This window comes from Apiospora marii (assembly GCF_038362585.1).
Source record: "Apiospora marii strain CBS 49790 chromosome Unknown utg000013l_segment0_segment0, whole genome shotgun sequence".
Taxonomy (NCBI): domain Eukaryota; kingdom Fungi; phylum Ascomycota; class Sordariomycetes; order Amphisphaeriales; family Apiosporaceae; genus Apiospora; species Apiospora marii.
In genome coordinates this window covers 545,838-568,358 of record NW_027117384.1, presented here as the reverse complement: position 1 = coordinate 568,358, position 22,521 = coordinate 545,838, and the positions used below count along the sequence as shown (strand labels likewise).

At 48.9% G+C, this 22,521-nt stretch overlaps 9 protein-coding genes across 9 annotated transcripts; 4 read left to right on the top strand and 5 right to left on the bottom strand.

The window, feature by feature from the left end:
- Positions 1 to 1,356: 1,356 nt before the first annotated feature.
- PG985_015320 (valyl-tRNA synthetase) lies at positions 1,357 to 2,477 on the top strand (the record flags this gene model as incomplete). The annotated part of the gene is made up of 4 exons (XM_066835086.1): positions 1,357 to 1,370; positions 1,424 to 1,514; positions 1,576 to 1,811; positions 1,868 to 2,477. 4 exons carry the CDS (start codon positions 1,357 to 1,359, stop codon positions 2,475 to 2,477), a joined length of 951 nt encoding a protein of 316 aa, XP_066676289.1.
- A 687-nt stretch (positions 2,478 to 3,164) lies between these two features.
- On the top strand, positions 3,165 to 4,387 carry PG985_015319 (uncharacterized protein; the record flags this gene model as incomplete). The annotated part of the gene is made up of 3 exons (XM_066835085.1): positions 3,165 to 3,442; positions 3,500 to 4,208; positions 4,304 to 4,387. 3 exons carry the CDS (start codon positions 3,165 to 3,167, stop codon positions 4,385 to 4,387), a joined length of 1,071 nt encoding a protein of 356 aa, XP_066676288.1.
- A 66-nt stretch (positions 4,388 to 4,453) lies between these two features.
- On the bottom strand, positions 4,454 to 5,671 carry PG985_015318 (18S rRNA biogenesis protein RCL1; the record flags this gene model as incomplete). Its single annotated transcript, XM_066835084.1, has 1 exon — positions 4,454 to 5,671. One exon carries the CDS (start codon positions 5,669 to 5,671, stop codon positions 4,454 to 4,456), a length of 1,218 nt encoding a protein of 405 aa, XP_066676287.1.
- Positions 5,672 to 6,411: 740 nt separating this feature from the next.
- On the top strand, positions 6,412 to 7,237 carry PG985_015317 (translocation protein sec66; the record flags this gene model as incomplete). The annotated part of the gene is made up of 3 exons (XM_066835083.1): positions 6,412 to 6,517; positions 6,586 to 6,881; positions 6,950 to 7,237. The coding sequence occupies 3 exons, from the start codon at positions 6,412 to 6,414 to the stop codon at positions 7,235 to 7,237; spliced, it is 690 nt and encodes a 229-aa protein (XP_066676286.1).
- A 322-nt stretch (positions 7,238 to 7,559) lies between these two features.
- PG985_015316 (uncharacterized protein) lies at positions 7,560 to 8,360 on the bottom strand (the record flags this gene model as incomplete). Its single annotated transcript, XM_066835082.1, has 1 exon — positions 7,560 to 8,360. One exon carries the CDS (start codon positions 8,358 to 8,360, stop codon positions 7,560 to 7,562), a length of 801 nt encoding a protein of 266 aa, XP_066676285.1.
- A 907-nt stretch (positions 8,361 to 9,267) lies between these two features.
- On the bottom strand, positions 9,268 to 11,686 carry PG985_015315 (origin recognition complex subunit; the record flags this gene model as incomplete). Its single annotated transcript, XM_066835081.1, has 6 exons — positions 9,268 to 10,398; positions 10,467 to 10,740; positions 10,796 to 10,935; positions 10,989 to 11,297; positions 11,354 to 11,575; positions 11,636 to 11,686. 6 exons carry the CDS (start codon positions 11,684 to 11,686, stop codon positions 9,268 to 9,270), a joined length of 2,127 nt encoding a protein of 708 aa, XP_066676284.1.
- Positions 11,687 to 12,405: 719 nt separating this feature from the next.
- PG985_015314 (pentatricopeptide repeat protein) lies at positions 12,406 to 14,833 on the top strand (the record flags this gene model as incomplete). Its single annotated transcript, XM_066835080.1, has 2 exons — positions 12,406 to 12,944; positions 13,012 to 14,833. 2 exons carry the CDS (start codon positions 12,406 to 12,408, stop codon positions 14,831 to 14,833), a joined length of 2,361 nt encoding a protein of 786 aa, XP_066676283.1.
- A 134-nt stretch (positions 14,834 to 14,967) lies between these two features.
- On the bottom strand, positions 14,968 to 15,981 carry PG985_015313 (uncharacterized protein; the record flags this gene model as incomplete). Its single annotated transcript, XM_066835079.1, has 1 exon — positions 14,968 to 15,981. One exon carries the CDS (start codon positions 15,979 to 15,981, stop codon positions 14,968 to 14,970), a length of 1,014 nt encoding a protein of 337 aa, XP_066676282.1.
- A 1,026-nt stretch (positions 15,982 to 17,007) lies between these two features.
- Positions 17,008 to 18,316, bottom strand: PG985_015312 (uncharacterized protein; the record flags this gene model as incomplete). The annotated part of the gene is made up of 2 exons (XM_066835078.1): positions 17,008 to 17,499; positions 17,558 to 18,316. The coding sequence occupies 2 exons, from the start codon at positions 18,314 to 18,316 to the stop codon at positions 17,008 to 17,010; spliced, it is 1,251 nt and encodes a 416-aa protein (XP_066676281.1).
- Between the last annotated feature and the right edge of the window lie 4,205 nt (positions 18,317 to 22,521).

Genomic DNA, 22,521 nt, shown 5'->3' with positions numbered 1-22,521 from the left:
TTACTAAGAATGTTGATTGGGATCGGGTGCGGTGCTAGATGACAACCTCGGAAATGACGCGCTAGGTCGAGATGGGAGAGAGTTAGGCTGCTACGTGCATATACTGTAAATAGATTGACTGGTTCTTCAATCAATCAATCAATCGCCATGGATATATATTCATCTTAATCCCCTCTACACCCCGTACCTGCCACTCCCCAACGAGGGCAAAGCACAACAACCGACCACTATGTACATACATACTCACCGATCAGATGTCCGTCTGGGCTGGGGGGGTCTGGGATCCCGGCTTGGGTACAGACAGGAGAGACAGTGGAGGGGAAATACGTATCCACTCGCCAAATCGTTGGTTCATGGGACGGGCTCTGCGGCGGACGCAATTAGCACCTTAGCCCCCAGCTTTGTTGTTGCTTGGAGTGCGTTCTTCCGAATGTTCCTCAGATTATACCTACATGTGGATTAATTATCATGGCGTCTCCAGCATGCCATTACGTAGACAGACGTGGGCAGGCAATACTAATATATCGTCCAGTGCCGGGTGCCGGGCGAAGAAGGATACCATACAAGAATAGCCCCTAGGGCATCTGAATTAGAGACACCCGTCAACCGTTTCGCCAAGCATGGGAAGTAAGTTATTAGGGGCTACCTAGATGCCTGCAAGGGACTGCTCGAAAACGTCACCGAGCCCTCCACGCTAGGTAGGTATGTATGTAGGTAATCATCAAATTCTCTCGGTGTACTTCCACCCCTACTTGCTAGCCTCAACAGTGGCAGGGCTGGCTACCAAAAACGAGAACCTACAAGTGCGATGGGAATTTTCTATACCTAACATGCCTGGAGCCTGAGGCCAGGCAAATCATGAGATCCGAAAGGTCCGAATAGGAAGTGCGACGGTGGGCGGTGGTGCGAGGTACGCAGGCGGGCAGGTTCGTTCCATCCATATGAAATGAGTGGTTATCTTCAATCTTCTTATCGCACCGGTCGTCGTCGGCAGGAACTCGATAACGAGTAGGTAGGTACCTACCTACTTATGTACATAGGTAGGTTGGTAAGGTGCAATCAATCAATCAATTGATTGGTGATTGATTGATTGATTGAACCGACCTACATACCTTGGGTCCATGGAGCCCAGCTGCCCAGGAGCCCAGGGCAGCACTATCAATTGGCCATTTGATTGATGGTGTAGGTGGTGGGTACGTACGGGATTGAGTAAGGCACGTTTTTTGTGCCGTCCTTCTCCGCTTAAATTTTCAGGATAGCGAGCGTCCTTCCAGTCCTTGATGCGGCTTGCAAGCAGAGACAAATCCAGCAGAGCACAACAACCTGGTGTAGCCCATCTCGAACCATTCCACCGCAATGCTTCGACAAGTGTTAGTCTGCCACCCCGAAATGCCTTTTCGCATACGTACTCATCCGAACATAGGAAACCGCGCAATGCGCGATCGAAGCGAGCTTTGGAGAAGCGAGCGCCCAAAATCGTAGAAAACCCAAAGACCGCCCTTTTCCTCCGATATGTAAGTCTTCCACAGATGTGCGACGCATGCGATACAGCCGGGCTCACACGGTTACGAACAGACGACCTGCTCTGAGGTCTGCCAGAATGCGCTCGGCGACCTCTTTGCGCTCCGAACGCCTCTCGCGAAGCGCTTCACCAAGAAGAATGACATCCACCCCTTCACAGATCCGGCAAGTCTGGAGTTCTTCTCGGAGCGGAACGACTGCAGCATGTTCGTCTTTGCTTCGAGCTCCAAGAAGCGGCCTCATACTCTGACTTTGGGGAGGACATTTGGCCACAAAGTCCTCGACATGATGTACGTTTGATTGCATCCCCATTTCGGCTCCCAACTAACCCATCTGCCCGCTCCAGCGAGCTCTCTCTTGAGCCTGAAAGTTACCGCCAGATCTCACAGTTCAAGACACGGAAACCTGCGATTGGCTTACGGCCAATGCTGGTCTTCTCCGGTACTGCCTTCGACTCTCCGACGGCCAATGAATACACCATGGCGAAGAGCATGTTCACCGAGCTGTTCACCGGGGACACAACCGGAGACAAGATTGATGTCGAGGGCTTGCAGTACCTGATCAACATCTCCGCCGATGAGCCAGCTGGGGACGAGGTGAAGCCGGCCATCCACATGCGCGTGTACATGATCAGCACGAAACGAAGTGGCCACAAGGTTCCGCGCGTAGAAGTGGAGGAGGTTGGACCCCGCATGGACTTCCGGCCCGGCCGTATCCAGGAACCGCAGGAGGACATGTGGAAAGAGGCCCTCAAGAAGCCCAAGGCTGGAGAGGAGCGGACCAAGAAGAACGTTTCGACCGACTTGATGGGCGACAAGCTAGGTAGAATCCACCTGGGTAGACAAGATCTGGGCGATCTCCAGACGAGGAAGATGAAGGGTCTCAAAAGGAGTCGTGACATGCAGGACGAGGAGGCAGGGCCCGAGGACGACACAGCAAAGAAGAGCAAGAATTGATGCACTCCGGATTGTGGATTGGGAACATGATCATGGCGTTCAGGCGTACAACACGTTGGTAGTAGTCTGCGGAGCAAGTGGCACCGGGACCATGCGACAGCATGGTGCCATTGTACCGAATAGAAAATTACATATCGTCTGCATTGCTCTTGCTCATTACAAGTATCTCGTGACTTTCGGTCAGGTTTGGCAAAATCTGGAACCTTTTGACGTCCAATTGAGCACCTTGCACAGGCGGATGGAAAAGGAATGTACTTGTACCTACCTACATCATAAGACGGGCAGATACTAAATGCGGGTCGCCCCTCACAGTAAGTACTTAGTACCAGGTACTTTTCTTACGCTGGGCACTGTATGAGCTGGGGGAGAGCACCGGGCGAGCGCCGGGCGCCGGGAGAGCACAGACAGACAGCCTTGGTAGTCAGGACGCCTAAGCCAGCTCGGGCTGGTCCTAGCCAGCCAGCCAGGGTCCATCAATCACCAACCTGACTTCAAAGCCAACTCGAGCCTACATACATCCCTAGAGCCTACCTCCGCTTGTACAACCTTCCGTCCACATCTGCTCGCCTGCCGCACAGCACCGCAGCATTGCAGCATAGCATCCCGCACGACGGCATCGATCTTGGGAGCAGCATGTGAGGTCACACTCACACCTAGCGGTTTATCATCATCAAATGTGGTGGAGCTATGAACCATGATCCCACCCCAACATCGCTGGCGGAATCTCACTCGACATTCCCCCGTCGCGACGACGAGACAGCCGCCGATCCCTCCAGCCTCGGCGCCGGCGGCGACGACGGCGATAGACGAAGCGATGCCGCACCCGCAGACACCCGCAGACGGCGATCCTCGCTATCCAGAAAGGCAAAAGAAGGCCTCACTAAGAAGCTTGCCTTCTTGACACACTTGCTCGGCTGCTTGGACACTCTGATCTACGCCGAGCTATGTACACTATACTACATGGAGTAGGCCGCATCAGATCTGCCTGCTGAATGAGCAGTGGCTAACCGCGCATTGTCTAGGTGTTCGTTCTTCCGGCTGTTCCTTCGATGGCTACCGCAATGGACCTACTTGACTCCCAAACCCGAAAACATCATTTTCCTCCTTCCCAACTACCAGGTCAGCGCCATCGTTGGCCCGAACCTCCTCTGCATGCTCTTGCACATCGTGACGTCGTTACCCCAGGCCAGTGAAGCATCGAGAGGCTATCTTCACGGCGGCGTTTTGGTCGACTTCGTGGGCCAGAAGCCTCCAGCTTCGAAATTCGCGCTGCTCTTACTCGACCTTATACTACTCGGCCTGCAATGCTTTATGCTGTCCGTCAATATGGAGAGGGACAAGGTGCGCAAGATCATAAAGCCTCCGCGAAGAACAACGGGCAGTGGGGGAGGCGGAGGGGGAAGGGCCAGCACGCAACCGACCTCAACCCAAGATCATGACGCAGAGGAGCGCGGCGTTCATAGGGATGCGCAGACAGCCAGCCATACGGAAGATGGTACGACAGGAGCATACGAAATGGGCAACCTGGAGGGCCTGGCAGAACGTACAGAGGGCGAGGGCCTAGAACCTAGAAGCGCCGAGGCCCGACGAAACAGTAGCTATGAAGAGCTTGGGGATGTTCTGAACTCGGGGAATGCGACCTTGGCGGAATTCCACGTGCGGGATGCTATCCGTACGGCCTGGGGAGATCGATTGAACACGCCAGAAAGCGGTGCCGCGTTTGCATTGCAGGTCAGTACTTTGCATCTCGGTTGCTCACTGGCTGCCAGCGAAGTGTCCTGCAGTCACCTGCCCCCTTGTCCAGAGGCTAACCTGTCCTTGAGCAGAACGTGGGCTACAATGCTACTCTTGCTGCCTTGGCAGCGCAAAGAAACGCGAGGCGGGCCACTGCCCGAGCCACCCGTACATGATAGCTGTGATAGTATCGAAATCAACGTCCAACTCCCTGCCAAAGTTTATAAATATTATTTAGCTGTTTACGCTACTTTTCGTCCAACATTGCCCACACCTGTCCCCTTCACCGAGACTATGATGTCACCCGTGTCATCGTCCTCCACACTCCTCATGCCCCAACTGCTTGCGCCAAAGGTCTTGAGGTCCCTTGCCAGCTCGATGGTCTCCTCGGTGCCAATAACTTCCCTTCCTAGTCGCAGCCGGCCGACATCCTCTGAGCCCATGGCCATGAGGGTCAGGATGGTGCTTGAGGCGGCGAAACTGGCGCACCCGCCTTTTTGTATTGTCTCCAGTAGTTGGTAGGCACACCGCTTACCAATATCTTCTGGCACCACGCCACCCTCGGAAGGAGCCACGACGTCGGCAGAATAGAAGACGCCGGCCGCGCTCGACTCTGCGACCAAGCTCATGCCGAAGCCTATGCCGATCCTCCTCTTCCCGGCGGTTTTCTCTGTTCCCTGGGTGGAGGGCGCCTGGTCATACTGAGCGGCCACGTGAATGTCGGAAACTAGCGGATTTAAGACCTCCCTCGCCGAATGTATCATGCGGGCGTTGTTACTGGCCGAGACACCCGTCGCATAGGCCACACCGCGTATTCTCCGTATCCTACCGGGGCTACGGTTGAGATGTAGCGTCTTGGGTAGGCGGACCTGACTGGCGAACCTCAGCTCGACGACACCAGCGCCCCCGATCCCTTTATGGCCTGCGCATGACCTTTGCAGCACGCGCAGCTCGATGCGCATGGCCGGGATGCCGAAGAGATCGTAGAGAGGTAGGATGGCGGTTCGAAAGGAATCGATGGAGAGGTCGCCAGTGTCGGTAGCTGAGGTAATGACGCCCGGCCCGGTGAAGCGCACGTTCATGTGGGATTTGGAAAAGGGGGCGAGCAAACATAGAGGAACAAGGAAGTAGGTTACGCCGCGGGTGCAGTTTGCAGGAAGCTGGTGTTCGATTACGTTGCCTTCGCCGGCGCCGAAGCCTGGAGCAGCGCCGGTAATCAGGCCGGGCTGGTATGTTATGGCAGTACCGGTGTAAGAGATCTGCATGGAGGAGCCGTTGGTGACGGCCTCGAGGAGTCGTAGGAAGGAGACCTCATGTGAGGCCAAGCCCGGATTGGTGGGGGAGGAGGATCGGATCTTGGAGATGTGGACAGGACGGCCGGTGAGGGTGGACAAGACAAGGCGTTGAGTGAAATGCCTGTGGCCTGTAAAGCGCAAGAACTCGGGTTTCCTCTCCGACATGGTGAATGATGAGAAGCCGGTGGCCTGTCGCTCGGCGTAGGTTAGGTCGGTTGGTAGGTAACTTGCGCGGGTGAACTCGAAGAAGCTGTCTAAGCAAGCCTCAGTCTCTCCGGCGTCGAATTGCTTTGGGAGCGGCAGAATGCTTGAAAATTTAGGCGGTGAGAGCGCGCTTACGGGGTGGGTGGGTCCCTACTGAGGTGAATACCTACTTTAGGTAGGTACTGTAGCTGGTGGCATGTGCGGCAGTCCTCGGCTGGGTACCTCTGAGAGCCTCTGGTCCTCTCTTGAAGGTTAGCTGGAGGTACTTTGGCAAGTCGGTGGGGCGGCGCAGGCCTGGCTCGAGCTGGCACGGTAGGTACCTACCTCTCAGCGGCCAGCCAGTGCATGCGGCCCAGCCAGTGAGCATTGGAGGAACGCTGCTGCGGTATTGGTAAACGCTAGGTGGCTTTTGAAAAGTGTCAAGATCGCACCTCAGCTCGCACGCATCGATTGATTTATTTCTCGGACGGGGGGCCCAGCAGCAGCGACCACAAACACACAAAAAAAAACCACCTCTTCCACCACGACCACGACCACGACCGCGACATCGACGTCGACGTCGCGTACGCAACCCCAATTGCCACGTTCGTTTATATCCATCCCCCACCGCAACCGGCCGTTCCTGCGATCTCGGTAGACAAACAGACGACTCGTTCGGCCAACCTTGCGCGACGCCTGCCAGCACGCACACCCCCGGCACAATGTTCGACATAGACTGGTGGAGCCTGGCTCTGCCCTTTGGCTACATCTTCGTCCTCGGCAGCTCTTTATATGTCTTCTCGACCATCTACAGAAAACGCAAGGCCGGTACGTTACGTCTCAGGCATACCCCGAGCCCTGGTTTTCTCATGCTAACCCCTCTCGCCTTCCCATAGCGGAATCCGCCAACCTCGCGCCTTGGTTCCCCCCACATCTGCAGAAGGAAGTCTACTCGACATTGCTGGAGCTCGACGCCGACAAGGACCGCAAGACCAAGGTTCCCGAAGGCGTCATCCGTGCCGCCCTCCTCAGGCGCGCCGTCGAAGATATTGCACGCATCATCCAAGTTCGTCAGGCCAAGCAGGCTCTAAACACTCTCCTACAGCGGGGCAGCGTCGGCGAGGACCTGAACCAACGCTTCCAACGTGCCGAGAAGGAGATTGAGGAAGAGCTGAAGGATGTCGTCATGGAGGTCTGTTGGGCCCTGCGCTTCCCCCATATACTTGCATAAACACCGCCCTCCCACTGACCCGTTTCCAGGCCAATGCCCTTGCCCCCGGCTGGGGCCAGACCATCTTCCAATCCGCAAACGAAATCGCTGCTAACACGGTACTACGGTCTCGGATTGACGACATCCAGAACAAGGCGGCTGCTGAAAAGGAGTGGTGGGAGAAGAGACGCGAGACAATTCAGAGCGACTTCCTGAAGGAGTTGGAAGAGGAGCCGCCAAAGGGCAGCGCCAAGGTGGGCAGTGACGATGACGCCGTACTGGTCGACTCGAGTACCCCGGTCACAACGCCAAGCAAGAAGAAGAAGGGCAAGAAATGAGACCCGGCATGGAAGCGTAATGTCTTGGGCGGGTATTTGCAACCGCCGGCCTAAAATCGCTCTGCATCATATTCGGCGTTCAGGGAGGGGTGCAGTAACGGTGACCTTGTACTCGATGGATGCTTTCCATCGCCCCTTGCTAGATTACCAGCATGAAAACAAGGTCTTATTATTAAGTCAGGTTAATGCCCGAATCAGAATATAGATCCCACCTGCCTGCGATTGTCTGTGGGAAAGCGAGGGCATGGAAGTGAACAAGTGTCTATCTGTCAAATCGTGGTCCCGTCATTATACTCCAAAGTCCACCCATCCAGCACGCACACTACCAGGGCATTTTCCGCCTCCACATCTCGTCTTCCTCTCGCCACCTGGCTTGCCTGGCTTCCTCCATGAGCTGTTCTTCCGACTTGCTGCTCACCGGTGTCTCGCAACCTCGAAGCCCGATGAATTTGCCAATCTTGCGCCGCTTCTCCTCGAGCGGCATGGACGGGCTCCACGCGACGGGGCACGGGTAGTGACGGGTCCAGACGCAAGGCGTGCGCTGGTGGTAGAAGGTCGCCAGCGACTCGAGCTCGTGGTCGGTGAGAAGCCAGAAGTTCAGCAGCGTCGCCGGGAATCGGGGATGCACGTCCCCGGTCGTGAGCTGGACGAGGGGCGCGAGGGGCAGCGCCATCTGCCGCACCTTCTCCCGGAACGCCGTGTTCTCGGCGGCACGTCGTGATGTCAGGGTAGGCGGCGGCCCCGGCGGTGGTGCAGCGTTGCCGGTGGGGGCGTTGTAGCACCCCCGAAGCGTACCACTGTAGTCGCTCGTCTGGGCCAGGGGGGCCGGGGAGTCTGGGGGGGCTGTGCATGCTGGTGCCACACTGGATGCCGCGGTGGGCGACATGGGCATCACTTCGCTGTCCAGATCCATCTCAACCTCCATCTCCAGGTCGAACGAGGACATGGAGGACGGCAGCGACGATGTGGAGAACTGGCTCTCTGCTGGGGAGTACGCCGTTGGGGACGACGGGAAGTCTGTGTCCATCGGGCTGGAATGTTGTGCGCTGTCCATGGCAATATCCGTCGGCGAGGGGGGATACGACGACGGGGAGGGCGGAAGATGCGTGTGCTCGAAGGGCATTGTTTTACTTTGGCTGAGCGACTCAGAAGGAGTCCCGGGAACCGGATCTACTGTTATATCCTGCCAAATCCGACAGCCTGTGGTTCCGAGTGAGTTGGTGTGAGTATTTGTGTGCTGTGGTTTATTGTTCTTTGTTTGCACAACTGTGATTGGCCCGCCGTCCTCTGGTTGTTCTGAGACTTCCGGATGCGGCAAGTAATATGATGGATACCTCTAGACGGCAGTAACCAGGATAGTGAATGGGATTGGTCAAGAAATCAAATATAAAATGCGCTTTATCCGTCAAACAAGGCGAGAATATGTGTTTTAATCCCCTTCTGGCAGTAGAGTAATCCAATGGTGCTGTTCACCCGGTTGAAGGGATCGACTGGTTCCGCCGAAGCCGCTCAGCAGCTGAATGGTAGTATTATATAAAGACTGGAATTAGCACTAGAGAGAGAGAGCTCCTGATGATCCGAGAAATACTTGGCAGGCTTAGGCAAGACCGGGGAAGAACCAACGCGAAAATCCCGGCGGCCATAACCTTCTTCTTGTACAAGCCCGTTTCCATTGTTGAGCGCCTTGTTGCGCCTGTTTCGACTTTCTTTCTGCCTGGTGTACATGTGAGACCAAACGCCCCTTTATGCTGTTTGCTTCAGGCGTGCCTCTCGAGCTTTGTTCTATGAGGAGCCGGAATTGCCGACCAAAGACCAGGCCGTCCCTCTGGGTTGGGCTGGACAAGTCAAAGGTCACATGTTTGTCTGCAAGGCTTTGTCCGTACTGTGTTTTCGACGACAAGAAAGATGCCCGGGCCCTCGCGCCTTTGGGGAATCTGGAACCCCTCCCCCCTACCCTTTTTCCCCCAGTGCGCCTACAGGGGGCTTTATCGCCGGCCAGCACACCCTCTGTCCATCCGCATCTTGGCTCGTTAGAGCCACGCAAGCTTAGCAATGTGGTCCACCTTCTTTCTGCTAGGCTTTACAAAGCCCAGGACCCTCATTTCGGACATGGCTCGATAGAACATGACAAGCGCCGTTCGCTCGTCCAGACCATCCCCCTCATCTTCGCCAACGATGCCAAAGAAGGCTGTCCATAGGTCTGCGACGTTTATGAGCGAACCCGTCTCGAGGTAGAGATGGTACAATATGGCGGTCACAGGGATCGTAGACATGATCTGATCCTTGGACGAGTTGCAGCAAGAGCATGCCAAATAGTCATGTGGCCGAAGCAATGCTCGCTGGACGACCGACCGTGGCCGCGGCATAAATACCTCCCGAGACGGGGTTTGGAAATCGTAGAGCCAGGCTTCATGCAGCCAAACATCCTCTGCGCGCTCACACATCAAAATGGCCTGCAGATGTTCAACAGTTTTGTCCACCAGCCTGGTATACGACTTGTCCTGTGGGGTAAGCGTGGCAGCATCGTGGCTCAGTTGCACCTTTTGCGCAATGACCGTGGTCCGCATGATTTTGTTTTGTCCGCTGTATTCGCTTCGCACAGTAAATCCGGCTTCTTTGGCTTCCTGACAGAGCGTGTCGATTTCTGCGGCGACCTCGGATAGCAGTGTCACGCTCGGGTCACTGTCGCCTCCACACCCTTCCAGTCCCATGTTGCTGTCGCCATCTTTGATGATGGCCACAATCTGGTGGAGGAGCGACACCATTTCGGATGGGTCCATCCGCCTCATCGCGTCCAGAAAGACGGCCAGCTGATCTGGCTCGCCCACACCCTGGGAGAGCAGATCGATGTATAGTTGGGTGAACTTCGAGGTGCGCCCCTGATGACACATCCTAATCTGAAGGTTTCGCAGGGAGCGGGAAGCCCAGCTGCGCGCGGACAAAAGCTGCTCTTGGACTTTCTGGGCGAGATAGTCGTCGTCGTCGAGGAGCGATTGCACATGGCCGATTGCCTTGTCATGCAGACTTGCTTCGACATGGTTACGGAACGAGCCCAAGGACCGGATTACCTCGAGGTGGTCTGCTTGAAGTGCGACTTCCTGTGCATTGTCTGCCAGTAGTACGCTGAATGGGTTGGTGTAGAAGTGGCACATGTACGCGTACTAGAACTGGTCAGGACCAGGGCTGCCGCAAGGAAAAGAAGGGGAGGGGGCCTTGGTGGCCAACTCACCTTGAGAGAGCTCACGAAGACAGGTATACCGGCAGCTTGGTCACGTTGCCGGGCCAGGATCATCTGGAGGGACACCGGACCTATGCGGAGAGGCGCATCAACGTGCGCGACTGCGGTTTGAAAGATCTTCTCCACGATGGTGTCTGCCTGTTCCACATCGAATTGGCGCCCATAGAGCAGCTGGCAAGTTGATTTCAGCAGCCTCGCCTGGAATAGCTCGACTGAAGTTGCTACACCGAACAGAAGCTTGAAGGGGATCCGGTCGAGCCAGGAACTGGGCAATCGGTCAGTTCCAAGGGCCACGCAGCGTGGTATCGGTCTAACCATACCTGAACAATGTGATCAGGTCTGCCAGGAGACCTGTCTCGAAGGCTTCACTGTCCTGAAAAGCCACTATCACATGTGGTGAAGGATGATGGGCGAGATGGCCCCGAAGGGCTTCGAGGTCGTAATTCAGGTATCTTTTGCCCTGTACACAAGAAATGAGCGCACCGAGCAAGGCACAAGGGCAAGGGCACATACGTCGTTCCCGAGGGAGAGGTCCTGTTCCTCTGCGGCATCTGAGCGGGTGGCCACCACCTCAAGAATGATCTTTCTCAAAGCTGCCTTGAGATTGGAAGCGTCCCCCGAGCGTAGTAAGACAACCTTGGCTCCGGCCCGGGTTTGGAGGCTATCGGAGAGCTGTTCAAAAAGCAGACTTTGCGAGGCCATGTTAGCTCCTGTGATGATGAGGGCCGACGGAATGCGGGAATCGGTCATTTCCGCGGTGCATTCTCCAATAAACGCAGTGACGGCTTCCAGAGTCGACTGGTTCGTTTCCCGAAGCACGCCCTTGAAGGGGTTAGTTCATAAACAGGGCCACAGGGGGGGAGGTTGGCTAAACTAACATCGATCCTGGCTTGGACGCGAGACCAGGACTTCAGGAAGGCATCCTGCCGAAGCTGGAGGAACTCTTTGCTCTCCAAACCGTTGAGAAGAGGTTGAAACCGGTGGGCGTGTTTCTGCTTGTGCTTTTCCGGCTGTGCGGCGTGCTTCTTGGAGATCCTCCGGCGCTTGGCCGGTCTGGTTGACACGGGGGCCTCCGCTGCAGGGTCAAAGATGTAGGCAGCCTGGACTACGGTTTAGTAACCTTTGGGGAGATCCATCGGCGAGATGGCATGTGTACCTACTTTGTGTTCTTGGTCCCCAAGTGCTTCGCCCAGCACCTCGATATCTGCCATGTTGGGCGGCGTTTAGAGGGGGATGGAGGGTGTGAGATGTGAGATGAGATGCGCAGAAGGTTGAGAGCTGGTTTCCGGCGCAACGCGATTCCTTCAATGGGTGCGTTTGGTTGTCACACAATCACTCGGACGTGTCGTACCGTTGGGCACGACGGTTCTAGCTGACAGGTAGTAAGAAGAGGAGAGGTTAAATAAACGACCCTCGTGAATTAGCGTGTAGGTTATAGGTTGGGTAAGTAATGTAGGTACATCGATATATATGTAGTGTGTAACGCTGTGTGTTGTTTGGGTGTGTATGGCCGACCACCAATTGACCTGCCAGGTTCAGGTACACCCACTAATTGTTACCTGCACGTATTGCTTAGGTACCTACTGGGACCCGTTCGCTAATTACATCAATGTAACGGGCATTAAGGAACCCAGGAACCCCCATGCGCCATGCCTATCGCATGCAGCATTGATGTATGTTAGGGCGCCCGGCGTCATCGAGGTACCTCCGGGGGAAAAAAAACAAAAAAAAAAAAAAATAATAAATAAATAAAAACGTATAAGCCAATCGATTAAATTGATTGGTACAACATTCATCAAGCCCTTTTGGCCTCCATTATCTTATCGTACCCAACTTTGTCGAATGTCGAGAGAGGGCATCTCTCAAAACTACCCACGCCCACCGACTATGACTATCTGATTGTTTCCGCTTTCTTTGTACCACAGCGCCCATGCCTTCGAGATCGTCCATGATCGATTTGGGCTGTCCAAGTTTCGTCTGCAAATCTTGCCTTGCGACCCTTCGAAGGGCGCCGCGCCCTCCCGCAATAGTCGCACTCGGCCTGCGAAAATCCTCAAGCCAAGCCACCGGCGAGAAGCCACCCCAGGCCCTCAGTACCGACCGTCCTTCTCTTGCCGCTCGGTCTAACGATGACGCCGAACGATTGCGCACCCTGAGGAGTCTTGGCCTCCTCAGGGAAAGCGAGACAGCCGAACCCAAGGTCAAGGTCAACTACTTCGAGGAAGCAAAGGGCGGGAAGCTACGCCGTCTGAAAGGCCAGGATGAATTCGCCGGCTCTCTCATGGATCCAGGCGGTGAGTTCGCCGGTCAGCTACAAGAGATGGAGCAGAGCCTGGAGAAAGTAAACAGCATTGCCAGGGTTCTTGAGGAGAGAGCTTTCAAGGCGCCACCCCGCCCGCCCGGCCAAGATCCACGCTCGGGAGACGTCGAGACTGCATACGATGCCATGGCCGACATGCAGTTGATGGAGTCCTACGCGCGCGCAGCAGTCGGACGCGCCGTCTTCTCGATCCATACTCATCAACCCTGGCACAAGCTACAAAGTCCGCAATACGTTCTTGCGCCTCAACGAGAAGCTGCAGAAGAGCGCAGGCTATCTTAACAAAGGCGGGCTGGGCCCAAAGGAGCGCAACCGCCTCTGGATGTATTATTCCAACTCCAGGACGGCGCTTGCCAAGGACTGGAATGTCGTGCCCCGCGGGGCGTGGGAAGTTTTGTGGGACGTGCTTGCCGTAGACACCCCTGACAACACCAACCGCATGGCCCGCATCTACTATCTCACCAAGGACATGAAGGTGGCAGGTGTCCCGATGAGTCCCGAGAGGCAACTCCTGGCCGTCGAATCCATGTTTATAGAAGGCTGGAAGAAAGAGGCCATTGATAATCACCGGAGATGGGCCGCAACCCTCGGCACGAACCCCAAAACGTTTATCGAGTTCTGGCAGCTGGGCTTGCGCATGTACTGCCAGATCGGCGACGTCGAACGGGCCGAGCGCATCGCCAACACCATTCTGGAGTCGCCACAGGAAAGTGATCCACGGTTCCTCATCCCCCTCATCCGAGCCCACCTGGACCACTCGAGTGAACGCGCAGACAAAGCGTACGACGTCTACGAATGGCTGGCGTCGCTGTTGGGGGACAAGATGAGCATTGATGACTACGACCAGATCATATCGCTCTTCTTGGCAGCCAACCAGACGGAGCGCGCATTGTGGATTTTCGTCGACATGATGAGTTCTGGGTCCATCCGTCTGAGGGGGAGGTCCCGGATCCCATTGGCTGTTGCCAATCCTTTCTTCGTTGGGAAATGGGTCAAACGGCTCATTGGGAACGGCGACTACGGTGGCGCACGCGATGTGCTACTGCTAATGAAGAGCAAGGGGGTCGTCCTTCGGCCGATCCAAGTGAACGGTCTGATAGGCGCTTGGCTACGGTCCGGGTCTGCAGAGAACTACAAGCACGCAGACGATACCGGCTGGGCCATGATCAACGCCCGGCTCCAGTTCGTCCAGCATCGACGGGCCATGCAAGGCCTTACAATGCAGGCCGCCGGGCTCGGTTGGCCCTGTGCCACTTTGGAGACCTTCTCCCTGCTTGCAGAGAATTATCAAGCCCGGGGTTTGTACGCAAAAGTGGAAGAGGTCTGGGATGCCTTCGCCCAGGCCGAGATCGCACCAAACTCGTTCATGGTAAATCAGCTACTGTCCTCCTATCTCGGGAGTGGACGCGGCAAGGATGTGGCTGGCTGTTGGCAGCGCTTGAGGGCAGAGTACGACATCAAACCGGACCCTTGGGTTTTCACGGCGCTTTGGCGAAGCTTGTCTGTCAACAGGCTTCGCAGTATTCCCCGGGAGCAGTTCGGCTCGGAAATATTGTCTAGCCGGACGCTGTTTGCCGAGATGGTTGCACATGTGCGTTCCTTCAATGGCGAGAGTATAGACAATTCTTTGGCCCGAGTCATCCTACACACATTCCGACAACTTCACGACCAGGTTGGGCTACTGGTGGCGTACAGAACACTGCGCGAACTGTTTGGCTACGCGGATCCGGGGCCCCTTGTTTTTGAAATCTTGCTTGGGACGACAGACGTGGCAAAAACCACAGCCCGTGCAGCCAAGGCAAAACGGAGGCTCATGCTCGCAGTGTCGCAAGTCGAAAACTACCTTGCTCATCGACACGGGGAGCTGGTGAGCGCAGGACAGCTGGGGGCGAACGACGATATGACAGGCGAGATGAAGGCGGCGGAGATGGGCAATTTCCTCGACCTGCAACTGGAAGCCGAGATCTCGGCGCTGCCGGATGGCGAGGGGCAGTTTGTGGAAGCAGCCAGCCAGATGGGCGTGTACAAGTCTAAATAAATCTCATGTATACTTAGTCATAGTTGGCATCTGGCCAGTGCACAATCACGTCTTCACGAGTGCACCACAACCTAGCTCGCTAGCATGGAAGATCGCCTATAACATGAAGGTCTCGCTGGGACGGGCAATGCAGTTTAATCATGGTCTTCCTCTGTAAGGCCCGGGCATCCATCCATCTCCTTGTCCGGGTAGGCGCATTTGCACCAGAAACAGTAGCGGTAATCGTCGCGTAGGTATGCCACCAGACGTTGTAGCCTGGCCTCGGGCTCTAACGCGTTGAACTCATCCAGCTCAGCATCTTCATCCTCCAGGTCCCCAAAGGGGGCTACGACCTGGTCGGATCTACCCATGGCTTGTCGAGCGTCGGCGTCGTCCTCGTCGTCCCCCTCTCCGTAGGTCGGCAGCCGAGACGACAGGCTCTGTTCCAGATCATGCCGCATGCGGCGGTCCCGATCTGCTTCTTCACGCTGGCGAACCAAGCCCCTCCAGAAAACATGGATGCTCTTCAGACGCCTGGTGGACAGGGCCCGCGACCTGGACTTTTGCGGGCTTTGCGGATCTTGATGCTGTTGCTGTTGTGTTTGGCATGGGCCTCGGACCTCCTCCTCGCCCAGCATCTCTGCCACCTTCTGTGCCGCGTATACCTGCCTCTCGGTGCGCGCAGCCTCGCGCTCCTTGCGAACGCGGTCCCGAAACTCGCCCTCATCGACCTTGGGCCGCTTTCCCTGGGGCGGCAGACCTCGCTGCTCTGCGGCCTCATCGACCTTGCGCTTGCGCTCGGCATCCAGGCCGATGCCGCTACGGTCCTCCTTGATGCTGATGCGGATGGGTTCCGCGTTGGCACTTGCAGCGCCATCTTGGGCACCGAGGGTGCTGCCAGCGACGAAGCCCATCTTCTTCATCATGGCCAGGCCCTTGGACTTCTGGGCGGAAGGCGCGGCGGGGTCCAGGAGCGACTTTGACAGGGCATGGTCCCGGGCAGCCGCCTCGTCGGCAGCAAGCTCGGCCTTGGACTTGGGGCGTCCTTTGATTTCAGCCTCACGTCTTAGACGCTGCTTTCTCTGCAGCGAAGTCTCCACGGCAGGTTTAGTTGAGACACTGGAAAAGTCCATAGACATGTAGTCATCTGGCTCGTCGGCGTTTTCCATGGTGGAAGAATTACGCACCTTGATTATGTTGCAAGGCGGGAGAGATGGAGAGACCAATTGATTGGTTGGAGGAGGTAGCAGAGGCAGGAGGAGGTACGTACATAGATAGCCTTGTGGGCCGAAGTTTGGTGGAATGCCATCAACGGCCTACCGTACCTATATGTACACGTGCGCTGGCTGCAATACCAGCCATCAAGCAGGGGAATCCATCCATGCTCGGAATACCCATCCTATTTACAAACTTCGCCCATGCCTATTGATTCCCCAAGCCAACGATTATAAGGTAGTCAGCAGTTTACAGACCAATGTCCACTACGCCGCAGTTCATATCAATTGGTCATTACGACTGCTCTACGCAGTGATTCTCAGCAGCAGCAACAAAACAGACACGTCACTAATGCCACCACTGCGCGGATGTGGCTACTAACAATCCATGTGTATTGATCATGCTGCTCCAAAGAGTCCCGAGACAAGTCTTCGATATCTTTATACTCGTGGGAGCTAAGCTGCTTGTATAGTGTATATAATATCCTGGAAGCTTAAAGCCGGGGAAAAGGCCTACCACGGGCATGTTCGAATGGAGACGCGCGTGCCGACTGTAGGCGCTGACCTCGTTGAGCTTCGCCGTCCTTGACATGCGCGGCCGCGTCCTCGTCGGGGGTACTCTGGCTTATATTTCATCCGCCGGCTCCTTCGTTCGTACGCATTTCGCATACCTCAGCCGCCCCCCGTCTTCGATATGCCTGTCTAAGAGCGGCTAGCCTGGCCGTGGTTGGCCACTACACGCAGCTGGAGCTCATCAGAGAACTGTACGCTGGCGGCGTGCCCAACTACGTAGTCGGAGGGCAGCCGTTCCCGACGCTCCAGCCCGTAACCCGGACCAGTTGCTTGCTCAGGCCTCCCAACTGCCACGTGCCTGCCCGCGCGTCCTTCTCATCAGCGTCGAGGGTAACGGCGCCAGGGCCTGGCGAATGTGGGAGAAAGGGACCAGGCAAGTAATGCATAGGTTTAAAAAAAGAACGAGCCTCACGGGGAGTCCAACGCGCTCCTGAGGCGGTTCATGACTTCGACCCGAAGCTCTTCCTTTACCTGCTCCAGTTCGGGTGCCCGTCGACCGGCGAGTGAGTCCCAATCCTCTTGTAAAGAGGCAAGACTGTCCTCCAGCTCACAAAGAGACTCGCCTTGCTGCGTCGCGGTGGCATCCAAGTCCACAATGGCCACGTCGGTCTCATCCATGCGACGCTGCAGGACCGCGCTCTCATTGTCTTGCGTCTTCGCTTGGCCTTCAAGTTTTACCAGCTTGTGCTGTAGGTCTTGGATCACTCTTTCCTGCGTGGCGATGACCCCTTTCAGTTCAACAAGTTCGGCGAAGAGGCTTTGGGCCCACGGAGGCAATGCTTCGCCACCAGCTAAGCCCCCCAAGGGCAAAACTGCCTTCCCATGGGACCCCAACAACGGCACCGGTGTATGCGTCGCTACGAGGACATTGTCGTCTGATTGCGTGCTAGAGGTGCTGCACTGCCGACGTCGTTTGCACTGCCGCTTCCGCAGATCGGGCTCCTTCACGCAGCCAGACCCCCCCCGGAGGCATGGGTGGTCCGGGGCCAATTTCGTCGTACGACGGTGGACTGTCGGCTTGCGCCAATGCAGGAACCTCGGGCTCAGGGCGATATGGGTCTGTAACGGCAGGGAGGATGCTGCCTCCCATACCCTTGTAAAGTCTATGCAAGTCACCATATCGAGGAACTGGTCGGGAAAGACCCGACTGTATGACTTGGGCAATGGAACCAAGGCGTGCTTTGGACAGCGTCGTGTGCTCGAGGTATACAGTAATACACAGAGCTGTTGTCAGCGACTCGAGCGCCTTGATCACAGTCGCGGTCGCGGGCTTTTTGGGCTTCAGCGGCACTTGGCCGGGCACAATAACCTGGACAGGTTCCTTGAGATGGAATTGGAGACGGGTAAGGTCACCACCCAGTTTTGACTGAACGGCAGGGTTGGCGGCATCGCAGCCAACTGTCCATTCAAAGGATGATATATGATGGGGGGGTATGTGTATGTACAGGACGATAGCATGCAGGTGCATGTGCATGGCAGGAACACGGAGTCGGAAGAAGGATAGGCATTGTGTGTCGTTCTTCTCAACGCAAGCTTCGAATGTAATATGTCGATTCCGGGGATCGGGATGGAGAAGATATTGCGTCCCACCTAGAGACGCTTCCCATTCGACGACAGCTTTCCCGCTGGCGATGAAATGGTTCGTATGCTCTGTGGGTATATGAAAGGCTGGGGGGCTGGCCGCTGGTATGGTTGTTGCTGCCGTTTGGGCAGGCATGGCGGGTTCTTCCTCTTCTACTTTCCCGGAAACATCACATCAGTAGACATTTATTAGGGCCAGGACTTACTATTATGACAACCGGACTACCAGACCACCAGTTGAGGCCTGCAACCAGAACGGCGATATGCGATGCTGAGTAGAAGATAACAGCTAAGTAGCAATCTCCGCGCGCCCCAGCGGATTAAACAGAAACAAATACCGGTTGCGGTTGCAGGAAGACCACCGAAAGGAGCGGTAGTCCCCTTCCTCGGATCCCGGTCCTTTCAACGAAGACCTATATGTCTGTTCCGCGTGCTCCTTACGTCGCGCATCGGTCTGCGAGAGCGAGCGTCAGGGCAGGAGTAGGAGACGGCGTTCGTTGAGTAGGAAGCCGGCCCAATTGATCGGAGGTGCGCGTCACGGGCATTTATTTCGGTTTAATCGGCAGAACGCGACACGGCCACTTCGTCACGCGAAACCAGTACAGAAGAGATAAGAGTAAAGCGCGACGGTGCCTAGAGATGTGTAGTGCTGTGTATTGACCGTGTCGTAATGATTTTGAAAGAGAGAGTTAATGGATTGAAACGTGGGACAACGAGTGACGAGTAGTATGTGGAGTAGGTAAGATTGTACACCTTAAAAATAAGGAGGCTGGGGTAAAGTTACTTATGTTCTAAGTTGCAGCTATTAGAGGCTAGTGTGGCTAGTGTGGCTAGTGTAACTAATATAGTTAGTATAGCTAGATAATAAAGATTTATATAAACTATATATAACTTATAATTTAATATTATATTATTAAATAATTTAAATATATTCCTTTAAATATAAAAATATTATTTAATATAAAAATAAAGCTTTAAATTAAAAAATAAATTAAATATTTTAATAATAAAAATAAAAAAACTCTTTAAACCTTTTATTAATAAAAACCATTATTTCTATAATAAATAATAAGATTATTTAAGTTTATAACTTATATAATAAAGTTTTTAAAGTTAGATAATATATAAATTAATATAATTTATTTACTTTAAATAATAAATATTAATTATTTATACTTTTATATAAATTATATATTATTTAACCCTTTAATAACTTATAATCTTAAGAGATAATTTATTAATTTTAAGCTTTAAAATACTTTTAATTAAAAGTAATTTATTAAAAAATAGAATTTAAATAAAGGATTTAATTAATTATATAATTAGAATTTTAAATTTAATTAATTATAAAGTTTATAAAACTTTTAATATTTTCAATATAATATTTAAACCTTTTAAAGAAATTATATTTTTATTAATATAAAAAAAAAAATTTTTAATAAATATATTATATAAATTAATTTTTTTTAATATAATTAAAATAATATTAAAAATATATATCCTATTTAATATATTATATAATTAATTAAATAAACTTTATTTTAATATATATAATTTTATTAATTAATTTTAAAGAATATTATATTTTAAATAATATTTTTATATTTAAAGGAATAAAAATTATAAATAATAAACTTTAATAAAAGAATTTATTTAAATTAAATAAATAATAAAGAAAGGTTAAATATTAAACTTAATTAAAAAAGAATTTTTAAAAATAAAAATGTTTTATTTTTTTAAATATATTTTATTAATTAATTAATTAATATACTTTCCTTTTTATTATAACCTAACTCAACTATACGATTAAAAACCCTACCTATAATACGGACCTACGATACCTCGAAACATACCTAAACCTAATAATAATTAAACTTATCGATTAACGTTAACACCCTATTTATAATAACAAACCTATTAATAATAATTATTATTAATTAATATATTTAAAATAAAATAACGATAATAATATTAAATAATTAATAATAAATAATTAATATAAAATAAATAAATTAAATAAAATAATTATTAAAAATTATATAAAAATAAAATATAAATATATTAAATTATAAATATCTAATATAATCTAATTAAAATATAAATATATTAAATTGTAAATATTTAATATAATTTTAAAAAAAATTAAAAATATTAAATTATAAATATTTAATGTAATTTAAAAATTAATAAAAAAAAATTAAATATATAAATTATAAACCTTTCTTATATATTTTATATAAATACTCTTTATTTTAACGATTAATTTAAATATTAATTTAATTTATTAATAAAATATATTACTTTAATGAACTTATTATACTTTTATATTAAATCCTATAATTAAATTAAAATATTATTATTATATTAAAAAACCGGATCTTTTATATATTTAAATACTTTCTTATTTTAATTAATATAAATTTAATATATTTATAAAGTTTCTTTTAAACTTTAATAGCTATTCGTTATACTTTTATATATATAAATATAATAATATTTATATAATAATAAATTTTAATTTTAAGAATTTAATTAAAATAAAAAAAATTTAATAAAACTTTAAAAATTAATTTATATATTATAATATTTTAAATTAATTTAAATTTTAATATAATTTTAATATAATATATAATAATAAAGTTATTAATTAATAAACTTAATATAAAATAATAAAATAAAGGTAGGAAAAAATAAGATTTTAAGGTTTAATTAAGTAATAAGCCTTAATAGGGGGACCCACTTAAATAAGATAGGTAATAAAGGGAGATTAAGTATTAAACTTAATTAAGTAGGCGGTCCTTAAAGGTAGAAACGGTCCACCTTTTAAGTCTATTCTACCCACTAGCTAACTAGCGCCTTTTTCTCTCTCTCTATCTCTCCGTATATACATGAATACATTAGTATTTACACCCCCTCAATCGATCTATTATTAAGTAATAAGGTTAAAAGGGTTATATTTAAACTATTTTAAATAAGGTTTTAATATATTAATAAAAATATTAATAAAGAATTAAATAAGGCTTTTTATTAAGGTATATTAAATATTAATAGATAAAAAAAAAGGTTAATATCTTTATTAATTTTATTAAATTAATTAAAAAGGGTTAAAAAAATTTATTTTAAATTAATTTAATTTAATTTTCTTTATTTCTTTTAATTTTATTTTATTTTTTATTTTTTTAATATAATATAATTAATATAATAATATATTAATATAATCGGTATATTTTTAACGTTATTAATATAATTTTAATACATTATTTTAAGGTAATATATAATAAATTTATTAATTAATTAAGGGTAATATATATTAATTTTATTTTTAAAATTAATCGATTTTAAATATAATTTAAAGTTTAATAGAAAATTAGAATTAATAATATATTTTAATTTTTTTTAATTAATATTATATATTAATAATTTATAAATAATTAATATAATTTATAATTAATATCAATATTATAAAATAAATATAAAAGAGTTATATATAAATAGTTAGTATTTAATATATAATTTTAAATAAATAAAAGAATTTTAAAAAAGTAAAATTTTAAATAAAAAAATCGACCTTTTTAAAGAAAAAATGTTATAATATATATTGGAATTATAATATTATAATAAAAGTACGGCGTATATTAAAATTTCGATATTATATTAAATAAAAGGATTTAAAAAAATAAAATTTTAAGTAAAGAAATTATCCTTTTCGAAGGGATATATTATAATATATATTGAAATTTTAACGTTATAATAAAAACGTAAAATCGATTTAAAAAAACGTTTAATTAAACGTAATTTATTGAAATTTTAATCGTGCGTAATTATTAATTCGATATAGTATCGATTTTAAAATTAAATAAAAAAAGGAATAAAATTAATTTAATTAAAAAGATTTTATAACGATTAATAATTATAATTTTATATTAAAAATAAATAGAAATTAATAGTTAATTATTTTAATAATAAATATTAAAACTTCGTCGCTTTTAAAAAAAAATATTTATAATAATGTATTAAAATTTCAACTGCGTTAAAATTAAAAGTTTAATTATCGCGTTTTTTTAATAATTAAAAAGTATATTAAAATTTTAATTTAATAATCGAAAAGAATCTTTAAAAATCGAAAGGAAAAAATAAATAAATATTTTTAAAAAATATTACTATTTAATAAATTTAATATAAGGTAATAAAATAAGGATAAGAAAAAATAAAATTTTAAAGTTTAATTAGGTAATAAAGTTAAAAAGGTTATATTTAAGCTATCCTAAATAAGGTCTTAATATATTAATAAAGATATCGATAAGGAATTGAATAAGGCCCTTTATTAAGGTATATTATTAA